The sequence below is a fragment of the Quercus lobata genome, chromosome 4, assembly GCF_001633185.2.
Source record: "Quercus lobata isolate SW786 chromosome 4, ValleyOak3.0 Primary Assembly, whole genome shotgun sequence".
Lineage (NCBI taxonomy): Eukaryota > Viridiplantae > Streptophyta > Magnoliopsida > Fagales > Fagaceae > Quercus > Quercus lobata.
The window spans coordinates 14,977,740-15,004,615 of NC_044907.1; the positions used below are offsets into that span (position 1 = coordinate 14,977,740).

General features: G+C 37.3%; 1 protein-coding gene across 19 annotated transcripts; it reads left to right on the top strand.

Annotated features, from left to right (window-relative positions):
- The first annotated feature begins 376 nt into the window (after positions 1-376).
- Positions 377-13,691, top strand: LOC115983711 (putative disease resistance RPP13-like protein 1). 19 transcript variants are annotated; one of them, XM_031106459.1, is made up of 18 exons: positions 378-4,411; positions 4,708-4,973; positions 5,080-5,191; positions 5,575-5,888; positions 6,006-6,279; positions 6,829-6,938; positions 7,436-7,746; positions 7,825-7,998; positions 8,075-8,156; positions 8,282-8,412; positions 8,598-8,810; positions 10,272-10,623; positions 10,757-11,035; positions 11,233-11,460; positions 11,572-11,832; positions 12,304-12,487; positions 12,821-13,150; positions 13,251-13,688. In XM_031106459.1, the coding sequence occupies exon 1, from the start codon at positions 658-660 to the stop codon at positions 4,375-4,377; it is 3,720 nt and encodes a 1,239-aa protein (XP_030962319.1). In that variant the 5' UTR covers positions 378-657; the 3' UTR covers positions 4,378-4,411; positions 4,708-4,973; positions 5,080-5,191; positions 5,575-5,888; positions 6,006-6,279; positions 6,829-6,938; positions 7,436-7,746; positions 7,825-7,998; positions 8,075-8,156; positions 8,282-8,412; positions 8,598-8,810; positions 10,272-10,623; positions 10,757-11,035; positions 11,233-11,460; positions 11,572-11,832; positions 12,304-12,487; positions 12,821-13,150; positions 13,251-13,688. The 19 variants fall into 19 exon arrangements, with proteins under 19 accessions (XP_030962328.1, XP_030962319.1, XP_030962318.1 ...); XM_031106458.1 differs by adding an exon at positions 9,470-9,641 and having other exon boundaries at positions 7,825-8,412; XM_031106464.1 differs by adding an exon at positions 9,470-9,641 and having other exon boundaries at positions 7,825-8,412; positions 10,313-10,623.
- The last annotated feature ends 13,185 nt before the right edge of the window (positions 13,692-26,876 follow it).

A 26,876-nucleotide genomic window follows, 5' to 3' on the forward strand; every position in this document is an offset into this window, starting at 1 on the left:
TGTTTCAATAATAAAGTGTACTGAAAGTGTTAAAATGCGTTTGTGTCTAAAAAGAAAGAGATAATAAAAGATAAAACAAATCTCAAAGTGCCGTTACAAGCATGACTTTATATATCTGCTCTGATTTGTGCATTGTAATCCATTGTTTCATTGAAAATATGAGAATAGATTGATGTGGCTCATCTCATGAAGCAGATAACCTAAAAACCAAACGAAAGAGCATGCACTTTCAATTCTACCATTGCTGCCACATTCCTAGAGAGTAGTGGCCCTCATCAATTAATCTGGAAAAAAAAAAAAGTTTTTCAATAACGTAAGCATCTGGAAAGATTCTCAAAATTGAAAATAATTTTCATAGAAATTGGCAAGGACTTTCTTCCAACGAATACGATTACTTCTCATTATATTATTCATTCTGTGCCAATCATATTGGACATGTCTCCACCTCCCATCATAGTTTATTGATCATTCACGTGTGTTAGGTCAAGTCAAGCAGGCGGCTAGGTTGTCCATGTGCAACCCATGAACTCAGAAAAAGGATCTCTATCTATCTAAATCTGCCAAGAAGTTTAGACTTTCACATCACAAACTGCTTTCTGCCTTATTGCAATTACTTCTCTTTACTTCTTTTCAACCTTGTTCAACCAAGAACAGACTATGGCTGGTGCCTTGGTGGGTGGAGCTGTTCTCTCAGCATTTCTTCAGGTGGCGTTTGACCGAGCGGCTTCTCGCGAGGTCCTAGACTATCTCAACGGAAGGAAACTGATTGATCGTTTGGTGCAAAAGCTGAAGATAGAGCTGATGTCTGCTGGTGCTGTGCTCAATGATGCGGAGGAGAAGCAAATTACAGACCCAGCTGTGAAAAAGTGGCTGGATGAGCTCAAAGATGCTGTTTATGTTGCAGATGACCTACTCGATGAGATTGCCTACGAAGCTTTGCGATGCAAGTTAGAAGATGAATCCACTACTACTAGTAAGGTAATGGGTTTTCTCTCTACTTTTGTTAATTCTTTTGACAAAAGGATACAATCCGAACTAGAAAACATTATAGAACAACTAGAATCTATTACAAAACAAAAGGATGTCCTCCGCTTAGAAAAGGTTGCTGCTGCTGAACTACCATCACGACCATTGACGACTTCTTGCCCTGAAGAATATGGTGTGTTTGGTAGAGACAAGGATTTGGAGGCGATATTTGATAAGTTCCAATCAGATGATGTGAGTGTTAATGGTATATGTGTTGTTCCCATAGTAGGTATGGGTGGGCTTGGTAAAACAACTCTTGCTCGACTTATATATAATGACAAAAGAGTTAAGAAGAGTTTTGATCTCAAAGCTTGGGTATGCGTTTCAGAAAAATATGATAATTTTAGGATAGCAAAAACTATTTTTGAAGAGGTCACTTCATCTGCTTGTGACATTCAAACCATGAATTTGCTTCAAAATAAGATTAGAGAGAAATTCATGGAGAAGAAAGTTTTCCTAGTTTTAGACGATGTTTGGAATGAGAACTATGATGATTGGGTTGAGTTACTTAAAGTTTTTAGATGTGAGGCACAAGAGATTAAGATTATTGTTACGACACGCAGTGAAAAAGTAGCATTAAAAGTAGGCACAATTTCAGCTTATATTTTAAATGAATTGTCAATTCAAGAATGTTGGTCATTATTTGAAAAACATGCATTTAAAAATGGAAGCTCTAGTGAATTTCCCTTTCTTGAGGAAATTGGTAGACAAATTGTCCAAAAGTGTAAAGGCTTGCCTTTAGCTGCAAAAGCACTTGGGGGTTTGCTGCGATTTGAAGAAGATCCAAGAAAGTGGACAGAGGTTTTGAAGAGTAGTATATGGGATTTACCAATAGAAAACAATGGTATTCTTCCAGCTCTAAGATTGAGCTACCACTGCCTCCCACCACATTTGAAGCGTTGTTTTGCATATTGCTCAATCCTTCCGAAGGATTATGAATTTAAAAAGGAGGAATTAGTCCTACTGTGGATGGCTGAAGATTTACTACAACAATTTGAAGGAAATGGAAGGATGGAAAAAATAGGTGAACAATACTTTCATGATCTAGTATCTAGATCGTTCTTTCAACGGTCAAGTAACAAAAATCCAAGTTTTGTAATGCATGACCTAGTCAATGACTTGGCAATGTTTATAGCTGGAGAATTTTGTTTCAAGCTGGAGATTGATGAGTCTTGTGTAATCACAAGAAAGACTCGCCATTTGTCATATGTTAGAACTGAATATGATTCCTCTAAGAAATTTAAGGTGTCTTACAAGGCCAAGGATTTGCGAACCTTCCTTGGATTAGATTTGTCATCGCATCGATGGGTTCGTAATAGGATATCAATGATGATGATAGATGATTTGTTGTTGACATCTAAGTGCTTAAGAGTTCTTTCATTTTCTAGCTATAAAAACATGAGGGAGTTACCTAATTCTATTGGCAATTTGAAACATCTACGTTATTTAAATCTTAGTTACACTTCAATCAAACGGTTACCAGATTCTCTATGTAATTTGTATAAATTGCAAACCTTGTTATTGTTGAAATGTGAGTCCCTTATCGAGCTGCCTAGTAAGATGTGGAGATTAGTCAACTTGCGCCACTTGGATTTAGTTGGTACAAAATTGAAAGAGATGCCGTTGCATATGGGCAAATTGAGAAATCTTGTGAAATTAACTACTTTTGTTGTGGGCAAACATTCTGCGTCTAGTATTAAGGAGTTAGGGGAGCTCCATCTTCTTTCTGGAGCATTGTCTATTTTAAACTTGCAAAACGTTCATCATGCTAGAGATGCTAGGGAGGTTAATTTGAAGGATAAGTCGTACTTATCTAAGTTGGTGTTTCAATGTGGCTTTGACAATGAAAATTCAGAAAAGGAAAGACATGTTCTTGAGCAATTGTGTCCTCATTCGAAATTGGAGTCTCTCACCATTGAAGATTACGGGGGTACAAAATTTCCAAATTGGTTAGAAGATTGTTCTTTCTCGAATATGGTGTCTATATGCCTTGCCAATTGTAAGTATTGCTCATCCCTGCCTTCACTTGGGCACCTACCTGTCCTCAATAAACTCTATATTCAAGGTTTTCATTTTGTATTGCGTGTGGATCGTGAGTTCTATGGGGATGGTTCTTCTACAATTAAGCCTTTTAAATCCCTTGAAGTATTGAGCTTTGAAGACATGCCAGAGTGGCAGGAATGGTTTTTATTTGAAGGTGAACATGAAGATGGGGTTGGAGTTTTCTCTACTCTCAAAGAGCTTTGCATAATTGAATGTCCCAAGCTAAGTGGTGGTCTACCCAGTCAGCTTCCCTCTTTAATCAAACTTCATATTGCAGAATGTCAGCAACTTGCTTCAGTTCCTAGAGCTCCAACTCTCGATACATTGAAATTAAGAGATTGTGATAAGGTTGTGTTGAAGGAAATACCACCCAAGTTGGATGACCTCTTTATTAGAGGAGGTCGCATCTTCTTGCTGTCGTTTGCGGAGCTTATGACGTGTGTCGCTGTCCCAGGAAGTGGCATACCCACTACATTAAAATCACTTGAAATCGAAGGAACATTTCAGATCACAACGGGCCATTACTATCCTTCTCTTGAAAGTCTGGTAATAAGGGATGACTCTGACTCACTCTGGTCTTTTCCCTTAGAGTCGTACCCAAAACTCAAATCTCTCATAGTGTCCGAAAGTAAAAATCTTGAATCTCTTTTCGTATCAGAGGAATCTTACCGTGATCTTAGTTCTCTCACTGATTTGTGTATTTACTCATCCCCTAATTTTGTATCACTTTTTAGTGGAGGTATCTGCGCCCCTAATTTGATATCGATTTCGATCAACAATTGCAATAAGTTAAAGTCATTGCCTGAAAATATGCGCATCCTATTCCCATCCCTTCAGTATTTGTATGTCCGTGAGTGTCCAAAACTGGAATCATTTCCTGAGGGAGGTTTGCCCTTAAATTTAGTATCACTTGAAGTCTCTTACTGCGACAAACTATTTTCCCGGGGATTGCAGGATCTACACTCCCTCAGAGAGATCTGTATCGACGACGATAATTGCAAAGAAGTGGAGTCCTTTCCGGAGGAAGCGTTGCTGCCTCCCACTCTCACAAATATCAATATTTCATCTTTTCCAAAGCTGAAATCACTCAAGGGTTTTCAACATCTCACCTCTCTAAAAAATTTGGGTATTACTGAATGCAATAACCTCCAGTACTTACCAGAAGAGGGCTTTCCCACCACTCTTTCTTCTCTAATTATTGAAGATTGCCATCTTCTAAAACAACGGTGTGAGAGAGAGAAAGGGGAAGAATGGCCAAAAATTGCGCACATCCCCAACATAGTGATTGACGATGAATTGATCGAATGAGCTATGAGTCAACATGCGCTTCAGCCCAGATCAGGTAATTTGTTCGGTAACTTTGATTTGGACAGCGTGAACATTAATTGATAATCTCTTACGATAAATTTCTTAAATTACTTTAAGTATTTGGACTCTTAACTATACTTTAAGAGTCCTATGTTGGAGTTCTTTTTTTTTATAATTTTTAAATTGCAACAAAAAACTCTAGGTCTCTGGAAATTTTAGGAGAGCAAAAATGGAAGTTTCAAATGGCTACATGATTTTTATAAATTATTTGATTTTCATTGTGGGGATGTCAATGTATATACTTAGTTCTTTGCCTATTCTTTTTTGCAGTGTCACTAACAAATCCTCCATGCTTCAAGCATCACTTTTGTGCTACCTGGCTGCCAATCCTTTTGCATTGTACAAACTACTAAGTTCTTAATCTGTTTTCAAGTCACCTGTAGAAAATTCATCCTTCTATCTTCATCAACATCCAAACATTTCCTTACTCTTATTCTTTCTGGAGCTGCACTTGCTTCATTTTCCGATCACTACATTTCACCTTTGGACATTTGAAGTGTGAGACACAGACTTTGAAGGAGTAATTATCCTAGATGGTAAGTTTTTCCAGCATATATATGTCTTTGATGATTAATAAATTTGTTTTACAAGTACAGAGTACCTTTTGTGATATTGGCAATTGACTTGGGCACAATATTGCAGGTTTTTTAATCTCAGGTAGACACTGGGATAGTTTGAAGCTAGTGCTGCTTTAATAGCTTTAAACAGTTGCTGAATTTCTTATGCATGAGAATCTTTTGATTGAATGATGCTGGTCAGTAATTCTTATTGCTTTCTCTTATTTCTTTAAATTTTGGAGAAGAAAGGATGTGATGTGACTTAAAAGGGAGGAAAAAAAATGTTTTAAGAAATAACATCCTCAAAAATCAGTGTAAAGTTTTTATTTTTTCTTTTATGTGGAAATGCTTCATGCTTGCGCAACTAGAATAAGAAAAAGAACTCTTTGTGGCATAAAACTTTTCTCTAAATCTGAAAGTTTTCAAATCTTATTTTAATAATGCTTTTAATGTTCTGTCAGCCCAAAATCTTAACTCATTTATTATAGCATTGCTTTACAATTCATTTGGTCACTGATTTTAAGTTTTTGCTTTTGACTTCCCCACTAATTGAAATGATGTAATTGATTTGTTTTTGTAGAATAAACCGTAACTGAGCAACTTAGGAAGAGGCATTAATATTGTTCGGGCACTTGAGAAGGGCTTTATTTTCTCATACATGAGTCACAGAAAATAAATTATCAGGGTATAAGGCCAAGCTCAGTTCAAGCCTCCTTATCTATATGAAAAAGAAGAAATGATGCCAAAATAAGGGAAAAATCTTGCAAGACTCGCATCCCCTACATAAGAATCAATTATAAAGTTTTGGTGGATGCTAAAACTCTTAAAGAGACCCAATCCCCTGTTTGCTCCACACAAGAGATAGCTAGCAACATGACTCAATTTTATTACCAGGTACTTCCTTACAACCAGCTTAGTATCTTTTTTTTTTTTTTTTTTGAAAAGCAACCAGCTTAATATCAACTTAGCAACATGACTCAGTTTTAATGATTTTTAAAACTTATAAAACAGATAGAGATGTTTCATGCTACATCCAGAAATTGTGAAGAGAAGGAATTCTTGTGCAGATTAACTTTAATTTGCCAACAAGTTCCACATAAATCCAGCATCTATTTGGCGCGATATCAGAGCCTATTGGTCACTAAAAAAAACTTCTTATCTTGAGGATTTATGGTTACTTGAATCCAACTGGAGGGACCTGCAGCATTATTCAGCTTCTTCATTTTGAGTCCAAACTCTTGGTGGTACAAGAAGAAAGTGGAAGATTGAGGGAATGAAATCTCTGGTAGTTCAATTTTTATTATTATTATTTTTCCTTAAGCTTATGCATATGACGACTAATAGATTGATTCTTTTAACAATTTACACTGTAAGAAGTTCAAAATGTGATTGTAACATTTGTCTTGAGAAATATGGCAGGCTATTTGATCATATTTGACAAGCGGCAGGTGGAACCTAGTGCAGACTTCTAGCTTCCATTATCTCAATTTTTAGATTAAAAATCACTGCTCTGTCTTAGTGAGAGAAGTTCTATTGATTGAGCAATGCAAGTCAGCTTCATACTGTGCTTCCATTCTTACCATTTACCTTTGCTCTTCTCAAAAGAGGAAAGCAGAAATTACGTATAATATGAATAAGAAATGGAATAAAAACTGTAAAAAATGGTATTGAAATTATTAGAAGTAATCAGCTTTGAATGCTCATCCATATAATCATCTAAATGCCACAGAGTACTTTTCCAGCATATATATGTCTTTGATCATTAATAAATTTGTTTTCCAACTATAGAGTACGTTTTGTGATATTGGCAATTGACTTGGGCACAACATGGCAGGTTTTTAATCTCAAGTGGACATTGGGGTAGTTTGAAGCTAGTGTTGCTTTAATACCTTCAACTGTTGCTGAATTTTTTAAGCATGAGAATCTTTTGATTGAATGATGCTGGTGAGTATTCCCTATTTCTTCCTCTTATTTCTTTCAATTTTTGGGGAGGAAAAAAATGTGATTTACAGCGGAGGAAAATAAAAAGGATTAAGAAATGACATGTTCAAAAATCAATGCAAGTTTTTTTTCTTTGATGTGGAAATGCTCAACTCTTGTGTGACTAAAATAAGAAATAGAACTCTGTGTAGTATGAATTTTTCCTCTAAGGCTGAAAAGTTTTAAATCTTATTTGAATATTTCTTTTCATGTTCCTTTAGCCCAAAATCTTAAATCTTTTATTACTGCATTGCTTTTCAATTCATATAGTCACTACTAGGATATCCCTGATTTTAAAACTTTTGCTTTTGTCTTCCTCACTAATTGAAAATGATGATGTTTGATTTCTGCACGCTCAAATCAATAACTGCATGCAATTGTTGATATCCTTGTCTCTTTAAATTTTATTAGAGAACAACAAAACCTTGGTAATTGTTTAATTTATTGATTTGTTTTTGCAGAATAAACTTTAACTGAGCAACCCAAGAAAAGGCATTCATAATGTTTGATTACTTCAGAAGGGCTTTAGAATACATGAGTCATAGAGAATAAATTATCAGGGTACAAGGCCAAGCTCAATTCAAGCCTCCTGATCTGTATGACAAAGAAGAAATGATGCCAAAATAAGGGGAAAATCTTGCCAGAAGACTTGCATCCCCTGCATAAGAATCAATTATAAAGTTTTGGTTGGTGCTAAAACTCTTGAAGAGGCCCGATACCTTGTTTCATTCCACGCGAGATAGCTAGCAACATGACTCAATTTTATTGTCAGGTACTTCTTTACAACCAGCATAGTATCAAGTTAATTTACTGCTTCTTTTTTAAATGATTTTTAAAACTGATAAAATAGATATGAAAGGTTTCAAGCAACATCCAAAAATTGCTGAAGGGAAGGAATTCTTGTGTAGATTCACTTTAATTTGTCAACAAGTGCAACACAAGCTCAGCATCTATTTGGCATGATATCAGTGGCTACTTGTCCTCTTACATCAACCACACTCCTAAATTTCTAATATGCTTCCAGGTAACTAGTAAAAATATTCTTATCTTGAGGATTTATGGTTACTTGACTCCTTTGCCCGCATTTCAACTACCTGCAGCATTATTCCGCTCCTTCATTTTGAGTCCAAACTCCTGGTGGTACAAAAATAAAGTGGGAGTTGAGGGATTGACAAGTCTCTGGTAGTTCAATTTTTTTTTTTCCTTAATCTTATGTATTCGATGACTAACAGATTGATTCTTTTAACTATTTAAACTATTAGAAGTTCAAAATGTGATTGTAACATTTGTCTTGAGAAATATGGCAGGATATTTGACCATATTTGACAAGCAGCACGTGGAACCTAGTGCAGACTTGTAGCTTCCATTATCACATTTTTTAGGTTAAAAATCACTTCTCAGTCTTAGTGAGAGAAGTTCTTTTGATTGAACAATGCAGGTCAGCTTCACACTGTGCTTCCATTCTTATCATTTACCTTTGCTCTTCTAAAAAGAGGAAAGCAGAAATTACTTATACTACAAATAAGAAATGGAATAAAAATAGTATAAAATTGTATTGAACTCATTAGAAGTAATCAGCTTTGTAATGCTCATCCATATAATTATCTAAATGCCACATTCCAGATGTAACAGACATGTCACCTGTGGGTGGAATGGCCTTTGTAATGACATTCCCTGTTGGAGTTTTTAATCATGAAGAAATCAACTAATTGAGTCTTTTCCACTGGAGGTCCCTGCTTGGAATTCTTGTTTTGTTGTCTTTAATGAATACTATGTGGGCCTGGAAGTCTTGGAAGACAAAAAAACCATGCTGGATGGATCATGCAATTGTCGGTGGTAAGCTCATCTTGTTACCAACTTCCATCTGCTTATTGCTAACTTTTGTATTTATTGACATGCATCATCAAGGCTAGTGTTAGAGTTTTGTTTGTCATATCAAAAATTCCTTTTCTAAGAAATAGGTTTTATGGTTTGATTTGGGTAGTAGTGTGAATATAACTATGATTATAGAACATTTGTTAAGTCTAAAATTCCTGTTCAGGAGAATATTTTTTATTCATAACATTTTGTAACTCTATTAAAATTAGCTCCATCAAATCTTTTTTCCCAACCTATTTTGTTTCATCTCAAATGCTTATGTGAAGCTTGAAAAATATGATAATACAACCACTAAAAATATTTGGACTGCATCTAGGAAAAATTCACTTTCTTGATAAAGGGGAAAGAAAGGGCAACAAAGAGATACCTAACTCTGCATCTAGCAATCAATCTGTTTGATGCGCTGATAAAAAGTTGAAAATGGGGGGAAAATCTTCAAATTATTTACAATGTTTTAAAAAATATAAAATCAGAGTGGATATTTTTCTTGAAATTTTGTATTTGTAAAAAAGATTTAAAAGAATGATATGATGACATAATTCTAAAGAACTAGTTGGTTTTCAGTTAGGGGATCTCAATGTATAAACCCAGTAACTTCCTTGCCTATTGTTTTGCAGAGTCACTAACATGTGCCCCACACGCCCAGCTCATCTTTCTTTCTTATCAAAATTCAAGCATTCCCTTACTCTTATTCTTTCTGGGGCTTCTCTTGTGTCATTATCCATTCTCCCATTTTCAAATTTGGACTTTTAATGTGCAACAGACAGACTTTGACAGAATTAAACCTTGGTAACAGTTTTATTGTGCATGTGTCTTTGATGACTAACAAATTTGTTTTACAAGTACAGAATTTTTTATTGATGCTGGTCAGCATACCCAATTGCTTCCTGTTATTTCTTTTAGTTTTTTGAGAGGAAAGTATGTAACTTACAAGGGTGGAAGTGTGATTTCTTGTGTGACTAACAGTTTTATTGTTTTTTTTTCTTCTTTTTTCTTAGATGTGGAAGTGTGATTTCTTGTGTGACTAAAATCTCTCTCTCTCTCCCCCATCCCCTGGGTAATGTGTTTTGTTTTAAAATGACAAATAGAAATCTGTGTTGCTGAATGTTTGCTGAAACATTTCAAATCTTATTTAAATATCACTCTTCATGTCCCTTCAGCTTAACATCTTAACTAGTTTATTACTGCATTGCTTTTTAATTCGTTTGGTCATCTGAGGTATCCCTTATTTTGATTTTTTTTTTCTTTTGTTTTCCCTGGCTCTAATTGTAAAAAATGCAGAATGGTATAATTGATGTTCGATTTCTGTATATGTAATAGATAATTACATGCAAATGTTGATTTTCTAGTCTCCTAAATCTTTTTTTAGTGAACAATAAAATTTTGGTGACTGTTTTTATTTATTTATCTTTGTTGCAGAATAACTAACTGTGCAACCATGAAAATTTGAGATAGTTCAGTGACAGGAGAAGGCCAAGATCAATTCAACATGAATTATAGAAAAGAGATTATCAAGATATAAAGGCCAAGTTTGATTCAAGCCAAATGATAGGCCAAGTGCCTCCCTTTCTTATCTATGATCTATGGAAGGCTTAAAAAAAAGGAAAATGATGCCAAAAGAAGGGAAAATTGATGCAAGGTAGCTCACAATGCCTGCAAAAGAATCGATAATGAAGTTTTGGAGTGTGCTAAAAACTTAAAGACATGACCCAACCCCCTGTCTCAGTCCACACAGGAGAGAGCTAGAAGCACTACTCAATTTCATAGTCAGGTACTTCTTTGCTACCAGCTTGGTATAACTTTGTTTACTGCTTCTTTTCTAAGTGATTTCAAAACTGATAAAACAGATATGAGACGTTTCATTCTACATTGAGAAATCATTAAGGGGAGGAATTCTTGTGCAGATTTACTTCGATTTGTCAAGTAGTGCAACACAAACCCGACATCTATTTGGTGTAATATCAGTGCCTATTGGTCCTCTTGCATCAGTTAAACTCCACAATTTCTGCTACGTTTCCTGGTCACTGAATGTATCTTTTCATCTTGAGGATTTTTCGTTATGTGAATCCGTTGCCAACATTACCACTGGAGAGACCTGCAGCATTATTCAACTCCTTCATTTCAAGTCCAAACTCTCGGTGGAACAAAAAGACACGAATGATTGGTGGATTGGCAAGTCTCTGGTAGTTCAATTTTTTTTTTCCCTTACACTTTTATCTGGTACTGAATTATCCTGTATCGTTATTAGATTATCTTAAAGGATAATCTGTACACTTAAATCAATAATTTCATGCAATTGTTGATATCCTTGTCTCTTTAAATTTTATTAGAAAACAATAAAATTCTGGTGATTGTTTTATTTATTGATTTGTTTTTGCAGAATAAACTTTAACTGAGCAACCCAGGAAGAGACATTAATGTTGTTTGGTTACTTGAGAAGGGCTTTAGTTTCTCAGACAAGAATCATAGAAAATAAATTATCTGGGTATAAGTCCAAGCTCGATTCAAGCCTCCTGAGCTTCATGAAAAAGAAGAAATGATGCCAAAATAAGGGGAAAATCTTGCAAGAAGGCTCATCCCCTGCAAAAGAATCAATTATAAAGTTTTGGTGAGTGCTAAAACTCTTGATGGGACCCAATCCCCTGTTTTGCTCCACACAAGAGATAGCTTACTGAGCTTACTGTTCTTTTCTAAATGATTTTTAAAACTGATAAAACAGATGTGAGAGGTTTCAAGCTACATCCGGAAATTGTAAAGGGATGGATTCTTGTGCAGATTCACTTCAATTTTTCATCAAGTGCAACACAAGCCCAGCATCTATTTGGCTTGATATCAGTGCCTATTTGTCCTCTTACATCAGACTCTCCTTTGCCACATTCCAACTGAAGGGACCTGCAGCATTATTCAGTTCCTTCATTTTGAGTCCAAACTCCTGGTGCTACAACAAGAAGGAGGAAGATTGAGGGAATAACAAACTCTGGTAGTTCAATTATTATTATTGTTTTTCATTAAGCTTATGTATTTGATGCCTAACAGATTGATTGTTTTAACAGTTTACACTATAAGAAGTTCAAAATGTGATTGTAACATTTATCTTGAGAAATATGGCAGGCTAATTAATCATATTTGACAAGGGGCAGGTGGAACCTAGTGCAGACTTTTAGCTTCCATTATTACATTTTTTAGATTAAAAACCACTTGTCAGTCTTAGTGAGAGAAGTTCTTCTGATTGAAAAATGCAAGTCAGCTACACACTGTGCTTCCATTCTTATCGCTTACTTTTGCTCTTTTCAAAAGAGGAAAGCAGAAATTACTATACTACGAATAAGAAATGGAATAAAAAAAAAATGATCACATGGACAATTACAAATGGTATTGAAACCATTAGAAGTGATCAGTGTTGAATGCTCATCCATCTAATTATCTAAATGTCACATTCCAAATGTAACAGACACATCACATGTGGGTGGAATGTCCTTTGTTTTGACATCTGTTGGAGTATTTAATCATGAAGAAATCAACTAATGGAGTCTTTTCTGCTGGAGGTCCCTGCTAGAAATCAACTAATGAAAACCATGTTTGCCTGCAAGTCTTGGAACAAAAAAATCCATGCCGGATGGGTCATGCAATTAAAGGTGGTAAGCTCATCTTGTTCCAACGAGTTGTCATTATTTTCATATTAGAGTTGCATTTATGGACACATCCTTTGTTGCTAAAAATTTCTTCATCACTTTTACCAACTATTTCTGGAATCTTTTGGTGCTTCATACTGACAAATTGTATGCCTTTCTTTGCCTTATTTATTTATTTAATTCCATTTATGTTATTTGCATCCATGACCTTGCTTGATATGACCAAACAGCCATCATTCATTCTGCTATTGAAACATATGGTGCTATACTACCTTAATGGCAAGGACATTTTGTATATTCCATATGCACCTGTTTAAATGAAGTATACATTATCAGGTCAACAACTACCTCTCTCTGAGCTTTGTGAATTGACGGTGGACAGAAAAATGTCAGTCCTCTCCAGAATTTTGGTTCTTTCTTCTCTTCCACACTCCAGATAGTTCAAAAGGCTCAGCACATCACTGTACTTGTCGTCATTGCTGTCCTCACTGTTGTTACTATCAATAATTCTAAATTTTCCTATGCTGAGATTGTGATGCGAGAGGCATAGACGGGGGAACTTTCCCAAGATGGCTCAGGTGCTTGTTCCATGATAGATCAAGGCCATTCTTGAGGCTCTATTGTGTCACTACCAGCAATTACCAGTATGTGTTTTCAAACCAAAAGGTGCTCAGTGGTTGTCAGTTTTTTTCAATTGAGTTGTGTTTCCTACATAAAATTTGGACCTCCAATCTTGAATGATGTTTAAATCTTAACTATTCTGCAGGTTTTCAAACACAATATGTGCAACATGTTGAGGCTTCCCACAATAACATACCTGACAATTGCTTGACATCATCCTATTGATGAATACAATATTTCTAGGCTTGGTTTTAAGATCTAAGGTGGCAGCTGCCAACCAAATTTGTCCGTATACAATCAAAGCTTCCAAAGAGCTAAATTTGCATCCAACAAGCAGCAATGATATTTTTCCTGCCATCCTGTTCTTTCTAATTTCATATGAAGTTTGGACTTCCATGTGTATTTTGGTACAATGAAGAGCAATGGTGAGAATCGTGTAGCTCCAGTTTTTAGATTCTAGATTTGATTGGAAATATATCACTTAGGCAATTTATATAATATCAATTGTGATTGTTACATATGAAGAACTTGATCATTTTCTAAATGAGTTTGCTCAGATTTAATCTGAAATATTCTTGAATTTGTATTTTGTTGGTACTTTTCCAATGCTATTGAGATTTCATTAGGAATCTAGGAAACAAAGATGTACACTTGACTCAACTGAGCCTAATTAACATTTTGGCAATGGAATTTTATACATTGAAAAAACAAGAATACAAGACAACATATTTTCTTGGCAACACTGTTACTACTTTTATTAGATACTGAAAACTTCTACTGCACCCCAAAAAGAGTGTAATTCCTCTAAGTCTTTGTAATCTGGACTAAACTTTCCAGGTACAAAAATTATAAGCACATTCAACAAAATAAACAGTGGACACTTTCCCCCAGTTCAGAAGAAAAACAATTATTGCCTCTTCCAATCTACTGAAGACTTACAATTGAACATGCCACAAGTCAATTAGAACAGTCATATAGATGCTTCCCATTTAAAAAAGGGTAAAATGCAAAACTAATTCTCTAAGTTTCTTCATATTTCATTTTAGTCCTCTAACTTTGCTTTTGTTCATTTCAGTCCTCTAACTTTCAAATTTATTCAATTAAGACTTTTCCATCAACTTTTGTTATATGTTATGGTTAATTTTTCAATTTTATAAATTTTTCTTCAGAATTTTTTAATTAAAAAAATTCAATTAATGATTGAAATTTTTTTAACAAAAGTTAACAAAAAGGTCTTAGAGGACTGAAATGAATGAAAGCAAAGTTAGAAGACTGAAATGAAATCTAAAGAAAGTTAGAAGATCAGTTTTACATTTTAGCCTAAAAGCCTAAATTGATAAAACCCCATACAAGTGAACTTCCCCTTTTAATAGCAAACCAAAAATCTAATTAATCATAAGTTTTTTTGATCATCGTATCCGTATTCTTGGCCATGGTAGGTACTCATGGACACACGAACACATCTGTAGCAGCCACACTGTATAAACCCATTGGTGTCAGCGCTAACCATCTTCCATACCACCTTAATGCCCCCATTTTAGTTTTTAGCACTGGGTCACAAGCCTGCACGACCAACCTCGGTAATCTTAATGCCTCTAATTCTACAATATAACTAGTAAACTAGTTTGATATTTAGCCAAGGTGGACTGGCATGTTTGGTTTTTTAAATATACCTAGATAGTGGTTTTAATTTTTTTTTTTTTTTTTTAAGTATAAGAACCTATTTTTTTCTATTTTTTACACAATCACTTGATAAAAACACTCGTATCAAATTGTCTATTATACACCCTACTTTCTTTAAATAATCATTTTTTTATTATTATATCTCCAACCTACATCAAAAACACACACTCTTTCTCTCTCTCTCACAAAAAGTAAAAGCATCTTCCTGTAAACTCTTCACTGTTTCTTCCTTTTTACTGGTTTCCGGTGCCTTTTCTTCCTCCTCTCTGGTTGCAATACTAGATCTTTAAAAGAAAAAAGTAGTCATAAATTTGAAATTTTATCGTATTGTTTTTTTTTAAAAAAGTGCACCCAAATAGGATTGGTGACTTGATAGGTCTTAATAGCAGCAATATTTACTCTTCCCTTCTTCTTTTTTTTTTTTGTTATTCTAAAGCTGCTTTTCCTTGCTACAATTTTTGTTTTTCACTATCATTTTGAAGTTTCAAAGTAATAGGCAACATATAGCAAGCGAAAAATGTGCCTAAATAGACCGGTTTTTTTTGTAGTGCAAGGCTAAAGTCGTGTTATTGCCATAGACTTGTTGCTATGAATGAAAGTCTAAAGAGGTTTTAGGAATCGACTGGAGATTCCAGTCATGAACATGGGTGCAACATTCATGGACCATTCAAAGGTTCTAAAGCTGTAGAAGCTTTCTACCATTAGTTCATCTATTGATTAGATAAGCTAAGTTGGAAAGCAATAAATATTGATATTTTTCATATGGCTAGATTTAATAAAAATCAATGTTTTAAAAGCGTTGTATCTTTAACCTATATATATGGAGAGAGAGAGAGAGAGAGAGAGAGAGAGAGAGAGAGAGAGAGAGAGAGAGAGAGAGAGAGAGTTGGATTCTAGTGTAACTTTAAGGGCGTGTTTGGATTTAGAGGGGAAGTGGGGCGGGGGGGAGGCGGGGAGAGTAGAGTAGAGTTGGCTGAAAATAAGCTAATTTTGAACCAATTCTATTTTATTCTCCTCTACTTCCCCTCTCTCCCCCTCAATCCAAACAGACTATAAGCGATGTTACACCACCTAATAACATTTATATAATCAATATTTTAAAAGTCTCTATATAACGCCCCAAAAACATAAGCAATAAAAGTCTATTTAATCTGAATAATCCATAAAAATATATTAAATAAAAGAAACCAGCAACCTAAAATCTCTTCACAAATATCAAAACTCTAATCCACCAAAGACAAGACATCCTCAAAATAATTCTCCAGTACAATGTTTAATGCCATACAAATCATTATAAAATCCTTAGTTCCACAAAATAATTCGTAACTATTGTCTTCCAAGAGTCTTTACTCCAATAATTCCTCTAATCCACCAAAGACAAAACATCTTCAAAATAATTCTTCAGTACAATGTTTAATGCCATAAAAATTATGATAAAATCCCTAGTTTCACAAAATAATTTGTAACTATTGTCTTCCAAGAGTCTCTACTCCAATAATTCCTCTAATATATCTGTAAGGGGAAATAAAGGGGGATGAGATAACTCAATAAGTGGAATTCACTAATATTGGGGTGTGGGATCAAACATTTTAAATAAATAATTCTTACAATAAATTCAGAGCTTGTAACTCATCAATATTTTATCATCAAATATTTCACATAAAAAAACATCTTTACATTGTGAGCCATCATAATATATATATATATATATATATATATCAATACCATCATATAAAAAAATTCCTAGGCTTTTCTCGTGGTCAACATTTAAGCCCCGTTGACAAAGTTGTGCTGTCCCCTTTTTGGGACTAGAACCTCCTTTATATTTCTTTTCTTAAGGATGGCTTCTTTGGAATCTAGAGGTGCACTCCCTTGCTAAGGAGTTTTCTTTTTGGATCTTTAACAGTATACTCCCTTGCTCAAGAGTTATCAAATGTGGACTTTCCCATTTTCTGGGACTGTTCCTTGCTAAGGACTAACTGTAGTATGATTGTCCCTTATTAAGGACTAAATATAATACTGAACTTTTAATCACGACTTGCCATAGGTTTTCAAAACATATTCAATATGCTCACAAAAATAATCCATTCATAATTCTAAAAAATATAAAGATATATTCACACATAAAAGTTTAACTAAATTTAGGTTGTCCCACAAGTTTTTCGTAAAACAAATAATAAATGTGCACATCAACCATTTATAAAATATCAATTTATATATAGAATATCAACATATTTCTTTGATATAAAATAGTTTAATAATCGACATTGTTTTGGGAAAACCCCCAAAATTAATAAACACCACTTACCTCTTAGTTGCAAAAATAAAAGAAATCAATCACCCTTGAGTCACAATAAATCAGTAGAATTAGGACCTAGCGACACCAAAAAATAGGTCCATCAATACACAAATTTCCCACTTAACAATCTGTTTTCACACTTAAATAGTTTTATCCTAGACAATATTGATATATCCTAATTTCTCCATTTATTCACCTAACTATCCAATTTACTTTCAGCTTTGATTAGATTTTTTTTTTTTTTTTTTGAACTTAAAAGTATTGCTGCCTAATATGATTTTCCCACTGATATAATCATGGATATTCAAGAACTTCAAAATGGACGAATAAGGGAAATCTCATCCATCCAAAATTTACATCCTTTCTTGTCATGTAGCTATATCCATCATTCCTAGTCTAATATAATAATATCCATAGGACATCTTTTCCCATAATATAGGGATAAGTGGAGATTGTTGAGATCAAAACATATGCCTAGAAGTCCTTTTTCCTTTAATATAGTGATAGGTTAGGTTTTATGAAGTCATGCCCATTGTCCTATTAGCTACTAAGTAATTTCAAGCACAACTCATTCTTGAAAACGTGGGACAATTTCTAGCCATATTCAGTTTTTATTTTATTTTTTTAATTAACATGATGACAACGTTGATTTCCCAAGTCCACACCTAAACCCTATGTTTTGTGCGGCAAAAAGACTGATATACATAGAAATTCTCTCTCCTAGGTGTGTGATATATCAATAGCCCTTAAGCTAGGTGGACACTTGCTAGGTATCACATAAATACAAGAACCAAAGTAAAGAGGAGAGCTGACCTGATTCTCCTACACAACCGTAGAGAGGAGTAAAACAAAAAAAGATTGCTTGGTGCTGCTTAAAGAGAGGAGGTCTCCTATTTTTTTATATATACCTATATACACGTATAACTCAGATAAAAGGCTAGGGTTTTCCTTTTTTATTTTATTTTATTTTTAAGCTTATCAAGGCCGATATATTTACTTATGCCATCTCACTTGGGCTTCATATTCCATAATATTTATTTTATTTTTAATATCTTAGGCTTAAATCAATTAAATCCATTTAATTGTGGGCCTCCTTTTTAATTTACGTATAAGTAATAAAATTATAGGGTGTTACACTCACCATTAGATTACATTTTTTTTTTTAATGTTTTTAATATACATGTTAAATTTCATGCTAACTAGATGTTGTTTACAATTTGATTTATATACCATCATTTACGATACAAAACTTGAAATTAAAAATTTTGATAAATGAAAATTTTAACAACATTTAATTCACACTAAATTTGATTTGCGTGTTAAAAATACAAATGATATATAATTCAACTGTGAGAATTTTGAGGTAATAGTCCAATAAAAAATTATTAAATTGTGTAACGTTACTTTTTTTTTTTAAAAAATGAAAGTTATTTAAATATTTTTATATTTTTTTCATTAAAAAAAAAAAAAAAAGGAGAGAAGGAGATAAAGGTTAAGAAAGAAAGGCCCTATTTGGTACACCGTTTTAAATATATGTTTTTAATTTATAAACAACATTACACGTATTTCTATACACTTTTTTACCCACACGTATTTCTAAAAAATCTGAAAACTATTGTTTAAACACACATACTAAATGGGCCAAAGATGTTCATATTAATTGCTTTGAGTAAAAACAACACTGTTTCTGGGAAGGAATCAGAAAATAAATCAGAAAAAACGTGGTAACTTCACGTGGATAGGTACAGAACTAGAAGTGCAATCCGGAGGACTACGTCAAGGTTAGCAGAAACTGGGAAGGCTATGTCAAAGTTACCATCCAATATCATCACAGATATACTTTCAAGACTTCCTCTTTAAGTCTACCAGTCGTTTTATGTGTGCTTCTAAAACCTGGAAAAGCATGCTCACATCTCCACATTTTGTCAACCTCTACCTTGCTAGAACACCCGCTACTAGCCTATTGCTTTTGAATCCCTTTAATGGGATCCTTGAAAGAGATTGTCACAAACCGAATATGCACCTTCTTGATATCATTAGTGCCTTGTGACGATACAGTTTTGTCTAGCTTCTACTCCCTAAGACGATTTTCTCTTCCACCCAAATAGTTTTGCAAGGGATTGATTTGTGTCTTTTAAGTCTTTTCCTTGGGGTAACTCACTTTACGTTTGCAATCCAATAACAGGAAAAAACATTGCAGTTTTAAAACCAACAGTTAAACTCAAAGAAGAAGTCTTTGCGTTTGGGTTTAGCTCCAACACTAATCAGTACAAGATCTTACAAATTGATAGGACAATGGTTGGTCAAAACTTGGTTAATCAATCCATTGGTATGGTTCACACACCGGGAAATAGAGTGTGACAAAGCATAGGACATGCCCCTTTCCCCCTTCATGATCACTTATTTGGTGTTCCACTCAACGGAGCGCTTCATTGGATTGTTGGCGATGATAATAGTTTTGAATATATATGTTGCTTTGATCTCAAGAATGAAAATTTTGAAAGTTTCCCTCCACCTCCTCAGTTAGAAAAGATGAACACATCCATGTACTTGGGAGTGCTCGGAGATTTTCTCTATTTAAGTAATAAGACTGACTCTAATCATCAGGAAATATGGGTGATGAAGTATATCAAGCTTATGGATTCTTGGAGTAAGGACTATGTCCTTGAAGTACAATCACATTCACATCTTAACCCACTCAAATTTCAAGAGGATGGAAGCATATCAATGATCCACCAACTCTTTGGTATTGTTATTATTTCTAATATTGTTACTTACAAGCATGGGTGGAATGACTTTAGATCTCTTAATATTATCAAGACTTGCGGAAAGTTGGAAGCAATCATTCATAAATCAAGCTTAATTTCGCCTAGGGATGTCTTAAAGCATTAAAAGCTCAGTCAACATAGATGTCCACAACTTCCGCTTCAAATTTGGAGGTATTCTTACTAGCTTGTTAAATTTGGAGGTGTTCTCACTGGCTTGTTAATTACATCTTTTGAGGATAGGTGTATTTCTAAGAATTAGACTTTGCAATCTTAATATTTCAATAATAAGTATGTTATCTTTTCAGTTCTATTAATGCATACATGATGTGTACGTGCTAGCTATTTTAAAGGTAGAGTTATTTGTTTATAAAATACATATTTATAAATTTATAGTAAAAAATAATTATTGTTACACAGTCTATTCCATCTATAAAAATAAATCTATTCAATACTCAGCATATTATTAAAAAGCCAATCTACTACCATAAATGTGCTGCAATGAATGAAAGTTTCAAGAGGTTTTTGGAGTTGATTGAAGGTTCAAGTCATGAACATGGGTGCGTCATTTGTGGAGCATTCAAAGGTATTGAAGTTGTAGAAGCTTTCTGAAGTAAGTTCTTCTATTGGGTTTGTAGAGTTTAGTGGCAAAATTTTTGTACTAAATCTTCAACTTCTTTTTACTATAGTGAATTGTTTTTTGAGAAGGTTTTCCCCTATGACTTTTACTTTGGGACAAATTGCTCCATTGGTTTCCTAAGTTATCATATTATGTGATGATGCCGGAAATAATACCACCAGTGAGTCACACGTTCCTCGTACGATCGCCAATGGCACCTGCACAACAAAAGGGAATAACCTAGCAGAGAGTACCGGTGTGGTATCGGCCAAACACCCTCCGAAGGTCAAGTTAGAACTATTCTCACTGCTCTAGAGTACTAGAGAGGGTAAATTATGCGTACCTTGGTTTGTGAGGGTGCTTGGGTTTTTATAGTAGTAGATGGTTGACCTCTCTTCCTTGGAGTAGAAGTCTTTTCCTTATAAGAGTCTTCTTGGGCGTATTTTACGGGATTATTTCCATATAGGAGTCTTTAGGTTCCTTGAAACGTGGGGAGCAAGTTATTTTACTTATATACGTAAACGTGCAGATCAATCAATCTGTAGACTGACGCCGTCAGTTTAGGTTAACCCCGTCTGCCCAAGTTTACCTCCGTCTGTCCAATTTTACTTCCGTCAGCTTCAGGATGCCCAGTTTCATGTGTGCTCTTCCTTCATTACTCCGTCAGTCTTGAAGAAATGCTGACGGTACAGTTTCATTTCGTCACCCTTGTCAAGCTTGGCTCGTCACTCTTGTCTAACTGATTTTATCCTCATCACTTGCCCCTTACTCCATACCTCCGTCAGACATTACACTGACGGGTTATGGAGTTTGTTTCATAGGGATATCGTTTGCGTAGGTCTTGTGCATTTAATGCCTTGGACAGGTGGCTTGCTCTTACTGGCTCTGCATTCGACGAGACGTTGCCTCGTCTTCCGCGCCATTTTTTTTATATATAAACAGCACCTCCCCTCATTTTTCACTATTTCATTCTTACTGATCTTGTGGAGAGAAAGACCGTCGCCCTTCTTTCGTCAGCTTCACTTCCGTCGGCTTATCTGTCGCTTTTTTTTAGAGTCGTCCAGAAGGCCTCCATACCGGTAAGTTTTCATCTTCTCTTCCCTTCCTTCTTCTTTTCCCTTTTTTATTTTTCCTTATTAGTATGGTCGTCAGCCTAGGTACTTAGCTTAAACCCGTCACTTGTAGGTAGTCAGATGTCAAGTAACGCGTCTTGTGAGGAGTCGTCAGTCCGCGAAGGAGCGGGCTACGACGAAACCTTTGGTTCTGGAGACGAGTCAGACTTCTCCCTTCCGTCAGAGAGAGGGTCGTCAGCCCAATCTCCTGACGACAATGAGAGTTTTGCCGAGGGAGATGAGGATGAGGGAAGAGGGGATGGAAATGACGGGGATGGAGTGGATGTTGACGGAGAGGATAGTGACGGGGATGAGAGATCCAGTGAAGGAACCTCGGAGGGTCCCGGAGATAGCCGTCCCTTCATCCTTCCTGAGGATTGGGCCGTCAATAAATTTTCGCCTGGGATGAGTGGTAAAGTTTTTAGGGAGTTACGGGTTCGTTATCAAATCCCAGACCACATCCCCCTCCGTCTCCCTACAGAGGATGAGAGGTGTTACTCCGGGAGGACAGCTGACGTTGGCATGTATGATGCCATGTTTGCTGCGGGTCTGAGGTTACCGTTGACGGCTCTACACCGTCAACTTGCTGACTTCCTCGGAATATCCGTCACCCAGATCGCCCCAAACGCCTGGAGGACTTTTATAGGAGCTGAAATCCTTTGGGGCAGTCTTAGCGAAGCACACCGTTAGCTCACATTAGGAGAATTCTTTTATTGTTATAGGCCTCACCACATCGCCTCGTCTAAGGGGACGTATCACTTTAATGCCCGTGAGAAAGGGCTAAGGCTAGTGTCGGATATGCCAGACTCAAATAGGAACTGGAAGAGTCGGTATTTTTTTTGTTGAGGGGACGGATTGGGTTTGCCGTCAGGAGGAGTGGGCGACGATGCCCCGTGGTTACTTTGACAACACCTGGGCCTTCGTCAAGGATTCAGGTTAATCCCGTCAACTATGAGGCTCGTGTGTTTTTTGAGGCGACGCTAACAACACTTTTTATTTCTTTCAGCTTATACCCGTCCGCACATAACTGACGAGCAGGAGGAGTTCATCCAACGGATTCTGGAAATTCCTTTGGAAGAACGTAAGTGCAGGGATTTGATCACCCTTGACACCCTTCACTTATACTGTGGGGGTCCAGATCCGTCAGCGGAAGCTCGAAGGTTGGAAGAATTTGCACGCCGACGTGAGTAAGCTTTTATTCATCCCGTCAGTTTTATTCCTCCGTTACCTGCCTCAACGGTGTTCTTTGTGTTATAGAAATGGACTCCGCGAAGCAAAGGATAAGGGCTGCCGCAGCCCGTCAGAAGGAGGAGAGAAAAAATAAGGAGGCAGCAGGGGAGGCCTCGTCAACTCCAAAGGTCGTTGCTAAGGTGATGAAGAGGAAACCTGACGGTGATGACAGCCGTCCTTCAAAGAAAGCTGCCGTCACTCCTAGGGACGAACCCCTGAAGGAGAAGTCCCTTCCTAAGCCTAGTCATGGCGCGGGCAAGGGGGTGATGACCTCTACCGGTCCCGTCAGCGAGGGCCCTTGCCGTCTCCTGACTCACAAGGATTACGCCGTCGAGGAGGTTGGGTCCTTGATAAAACCGACGGATATTGAACCTTGCGACCAGGTGGGGACGGAGGACCTAGGGGCGTCAGCCCTTTTTGACCTTACCAGGGTATGTTTACTAAAATTTTGTTTGGGGAAGCTTTGCTTTGCTTTGGTATACTTTTCAACTGACGGATATGTTTTCTTAGGCCTTGGTGCGTGTCAAGGCCCTTCAAGATCGTTGTGCGGCGAAGGAGGGGGTCGTCACTCGAGTTCGTAATCATAATACGAACCTGATGAACCAGCAAGCTCAGTACAAGGATGCCGTCCGTACCCTCAACAAAGAGCTGCAGGAGTTAAGGAGAAATTGACGGAGGTCAGCAGTCAAAATGATAAACTCCAGGAAGAGGTGACGGCTCTAGGTGAAAAGCTGTAGACGGCTGGGGCTGACGCGGTTAGAGATTTCAAAGTGTCGCAGTCCTTCTTTAACTCGTGTGGTGAATATTATGGCACCGGGTTTGAAGATTGCCTTCAGCAAGTCGCGTCGGCCTACCCGGAGTTGGATTTATCCGGGATCACCATGGATGATGGAGACGACAGCCTCCGTCAGCCTACTCCGAGGCGTGACGACAGTGTGGTCCTAGCCCAGCCTGCTGCCAATCCTGCTGCTTCTGATTCTCCTGCCGTGATTGTGGATGTTGAAGACCACCGAACTGACGGCAAGGATGCTGACGTTCCTGCCCCTTAGCTTTTATTTTGTTTTTTTTGGCCATGTATAAAATAGTTGTATTGGAGAACAGTTGTAATTTCAAACAATTTTTAAGTGCTCCCTTTGTTTCCTTCGGGCTTTTGTTTGTGTATTGTTGTGTTTAATTTCCGTAGCTTTTATATCCCTTTGTTGATGGTGGCCTTAGACGAAATTTTGGTAATTATTCCCGTCTACTTGGATCGCGTCAGCTATTTTGTACTGTTGGAAACCCCTGTTGGCATGATGTCGTGCCTAGGCTCCAAGCTCCGTCGGCTTGGTGACCGTTGGTTTACAGCTCTTGCTGCTGGTTACTGTTTTAAGGTCGTCAATCTCTTAAATCCGTCACTTTGATGACTCATTATTGCATGTCTTGGTTTGAGGGTTACGTCTATATGATGATTGCTTCATCTAATGGTCGTCAGCTTTTTATCCTTTAGCTTTTTCCTACCGTTATTTTCATGACCTTAGTTTCGATGTTTTTGACATCTTTTTGGCCCGTCAGTTTTTTGGGCCTTGATGTTTTTAACATCCTTTTTTGGCCCGTCAGCTTTTTAAGCCTTCGTTAGTCCCTTAGCCTTGATGTCTTTGACATCTTTTTTGGCCCGTCAGCTTTTTAAGTCTTGATGTATTTAACACCTTCATTAGTCCTTAGTTTTTTAGGACCTCGTCCATATGATGATTGTTTCATCTTTTGGACCGTTGGCTTTTTAGATTTTTCGGACCGTCGGCCTTAGCCTTGATTTCTTTGACATCTTTTTTGGCCCGTCAGCTTTTTAAGCCTTGATGTATTTAACACCTTCATTAGTCCTTAGTTTTTTAGGACCTCGTCCATATGATGATTGTTTCATCTTTTGGACCGTTGGCATTTTAGATTTTTCGGACCGTCGGCCTTAGCCTTGATGTCTCTGACATCTTTTTTGGCCCGTCAGCTTTTTAAGTCTTGATGTCTTTGACATCTTTTTGGTCCGTATGTTATGGACTTAGTAGACCGTAGAAAAAATACACTTCAGTAATTTCTGAAAGAACTCCTCTTATTGCCATGCATTCAAATAAAAGTAATTAAAACCAAATCCTGCCCCTTGGGCTAAAAAGAAGAATTGTTGCAAAAGATTAAAGTAAATGATAGTTCTGAGGAGTGAGACTAAAGTCTTGCTGGAATGGAAAATAAAATAAGAAAAAATTGAACTTCATGCTGTCGCTCCTACTGGTAGTATTTTCGTAGGTGCTCGGTGTTCCACGGGTGCGGCAGTTTCTTTCCTTCCAACGTCTCTAGATGGTATGTGCCTTTCCTTTGCCACGACGTGACTCTGTAGGGTCCTTCCCAATTGGGGCCAAGTTTCCCTTGGGTAGGGTCCCTAGTGGCGCCCATGACCTTTCTAAGAACAAGGTCTCCAACCTGGAAGTCCCTGTGCCGAACCCGGGAGTTGTAATGTTTAGCCATACGGTCCTGGTACCGAGCGAGCCTTTGTTCTGCTATTGCCCTGATCTCGTCTATTAGGTCCAGCTGTAGTCGCATAGCCTCGTCATTTTTGTTTTCGTCGTGGTTGTGCACCCTGTAGCTTGTGAGCCCAATTTCTGCTGGAATGACCGCTTCGCCTCCATACGTCAGTCGGAATGGTGTTTCTCCTGTGGGTGTCCTTGCTGTCGTCCTGTAAGCCCATAATATGCTTGGCAATTCATCGGGCCATATACCCTTTGCCCCCTCGAGCCGAGTCTTGATAATCTTGAGCAAGGATCGGTTCGTTACTTCGACTTGGCCATTAGCCTGAGGGTGGGCGGGGGAGGAATAGTGGTTCTTTATTCCTAGTTGTGAGCAGAAATCTCGAAAGGGGTCGTTGTCGAATTGCCATCCGTTGTCCGAGACGAAGACTCTAGGAATGCCAAACCTACATATGATACATCTCCAAACAAAGCTTCGTACGTTTTTCTCCGTGATTGTGGCCAAAGCTTCAGCTTCCACCCATTTTGTGAAATAGTCGATGCCTACCACCAGGAACTTTAGCTGTCGTGCTGCTGTAGGGAAGGGTCCCATAATATCTAAGCCCTACTGTGCGAACGGCCATGGGGCCGTCATTGGGGTCAGCTCTTCGGTTGGTTGCCTAATAATGTTGCTGAACCTTTGGCACTTGTCGCAGGCCCTGACATAGGCTTCGGTGTCCTTCTGCATGGTGGGCCAATAGTACCCTACTCGCACAAGCTTGTGTACCAACGATCTGGACCCTGAGTGGTTTCCGCAGATTCCTTCATGCACCTCTCTCATGACGTAGTTTGCCTCTTCCATACCCAAGCATCTTAAATATGGTCGGGAGAAACCTCTTTTGTAAAGGACGTCTTTTATCAGGACGAACCTCGCTGCCTGGACCTTAAGTCTCCTTGCGGCTTCCTTTTCGTCTGGTAAGACCCCGTCTCTCAAGTATGAAACTAACGGCGTCGTCCAGCTTCTGTCGGAGCATATTTCCTGCATGTTGCTGAGGTCTATTAGCGGAGAAAGCTGTATGAAGGAGAGTACATTACCAGGGATGATCATTGGTTCTGCTGAGGCGGCTTTCGCGAGGCGGTCGGCTCGCTCGTTTTCTTCTCTAGGAATTTGGACAACTTTAGCTTCTAGGTCATCCACTCTCGCCTTTACTTCAGCAAGGTACTTCTTCATCTTTTCGCCCTTGCACTCATAGTCTTCATTTATTTGATTAGTGACGACCTGTGAATCGCAATAGATGACTACCCTCGCGGCTCCTGCCGCTTTGGCGAGGTCGAGCCCTGCTATCAGAGCCTCATACTCTGATTCATTGTTGGTGGCAGGGAAGTCGAGACGGACCATGCATTCAATGGTGTCTCCTTCGGGCGATAATAGCACAATGCCGGCCCCTGCGGCTTGTCTGTTGGATGACCCGTCCGTATATATACTCCACTGAGGGGACTCTGCTGCCCCCTTGTCTTCATCATAAGTGAACTCAGCTATAAAGTCGGCGACGACCTGTCCCTTGATGGCAGTCCGTGGGCGGTACTGAATATCA

Coding starts and splice junctions, on each gene's coding strand:
- LOC115983711 (XM_031106468.1), top strand. CDS start 658: ATGGCTGGTGCCTTGGTGGGTGGAGCTGTTCTCTCAGCATTTCTTCAG.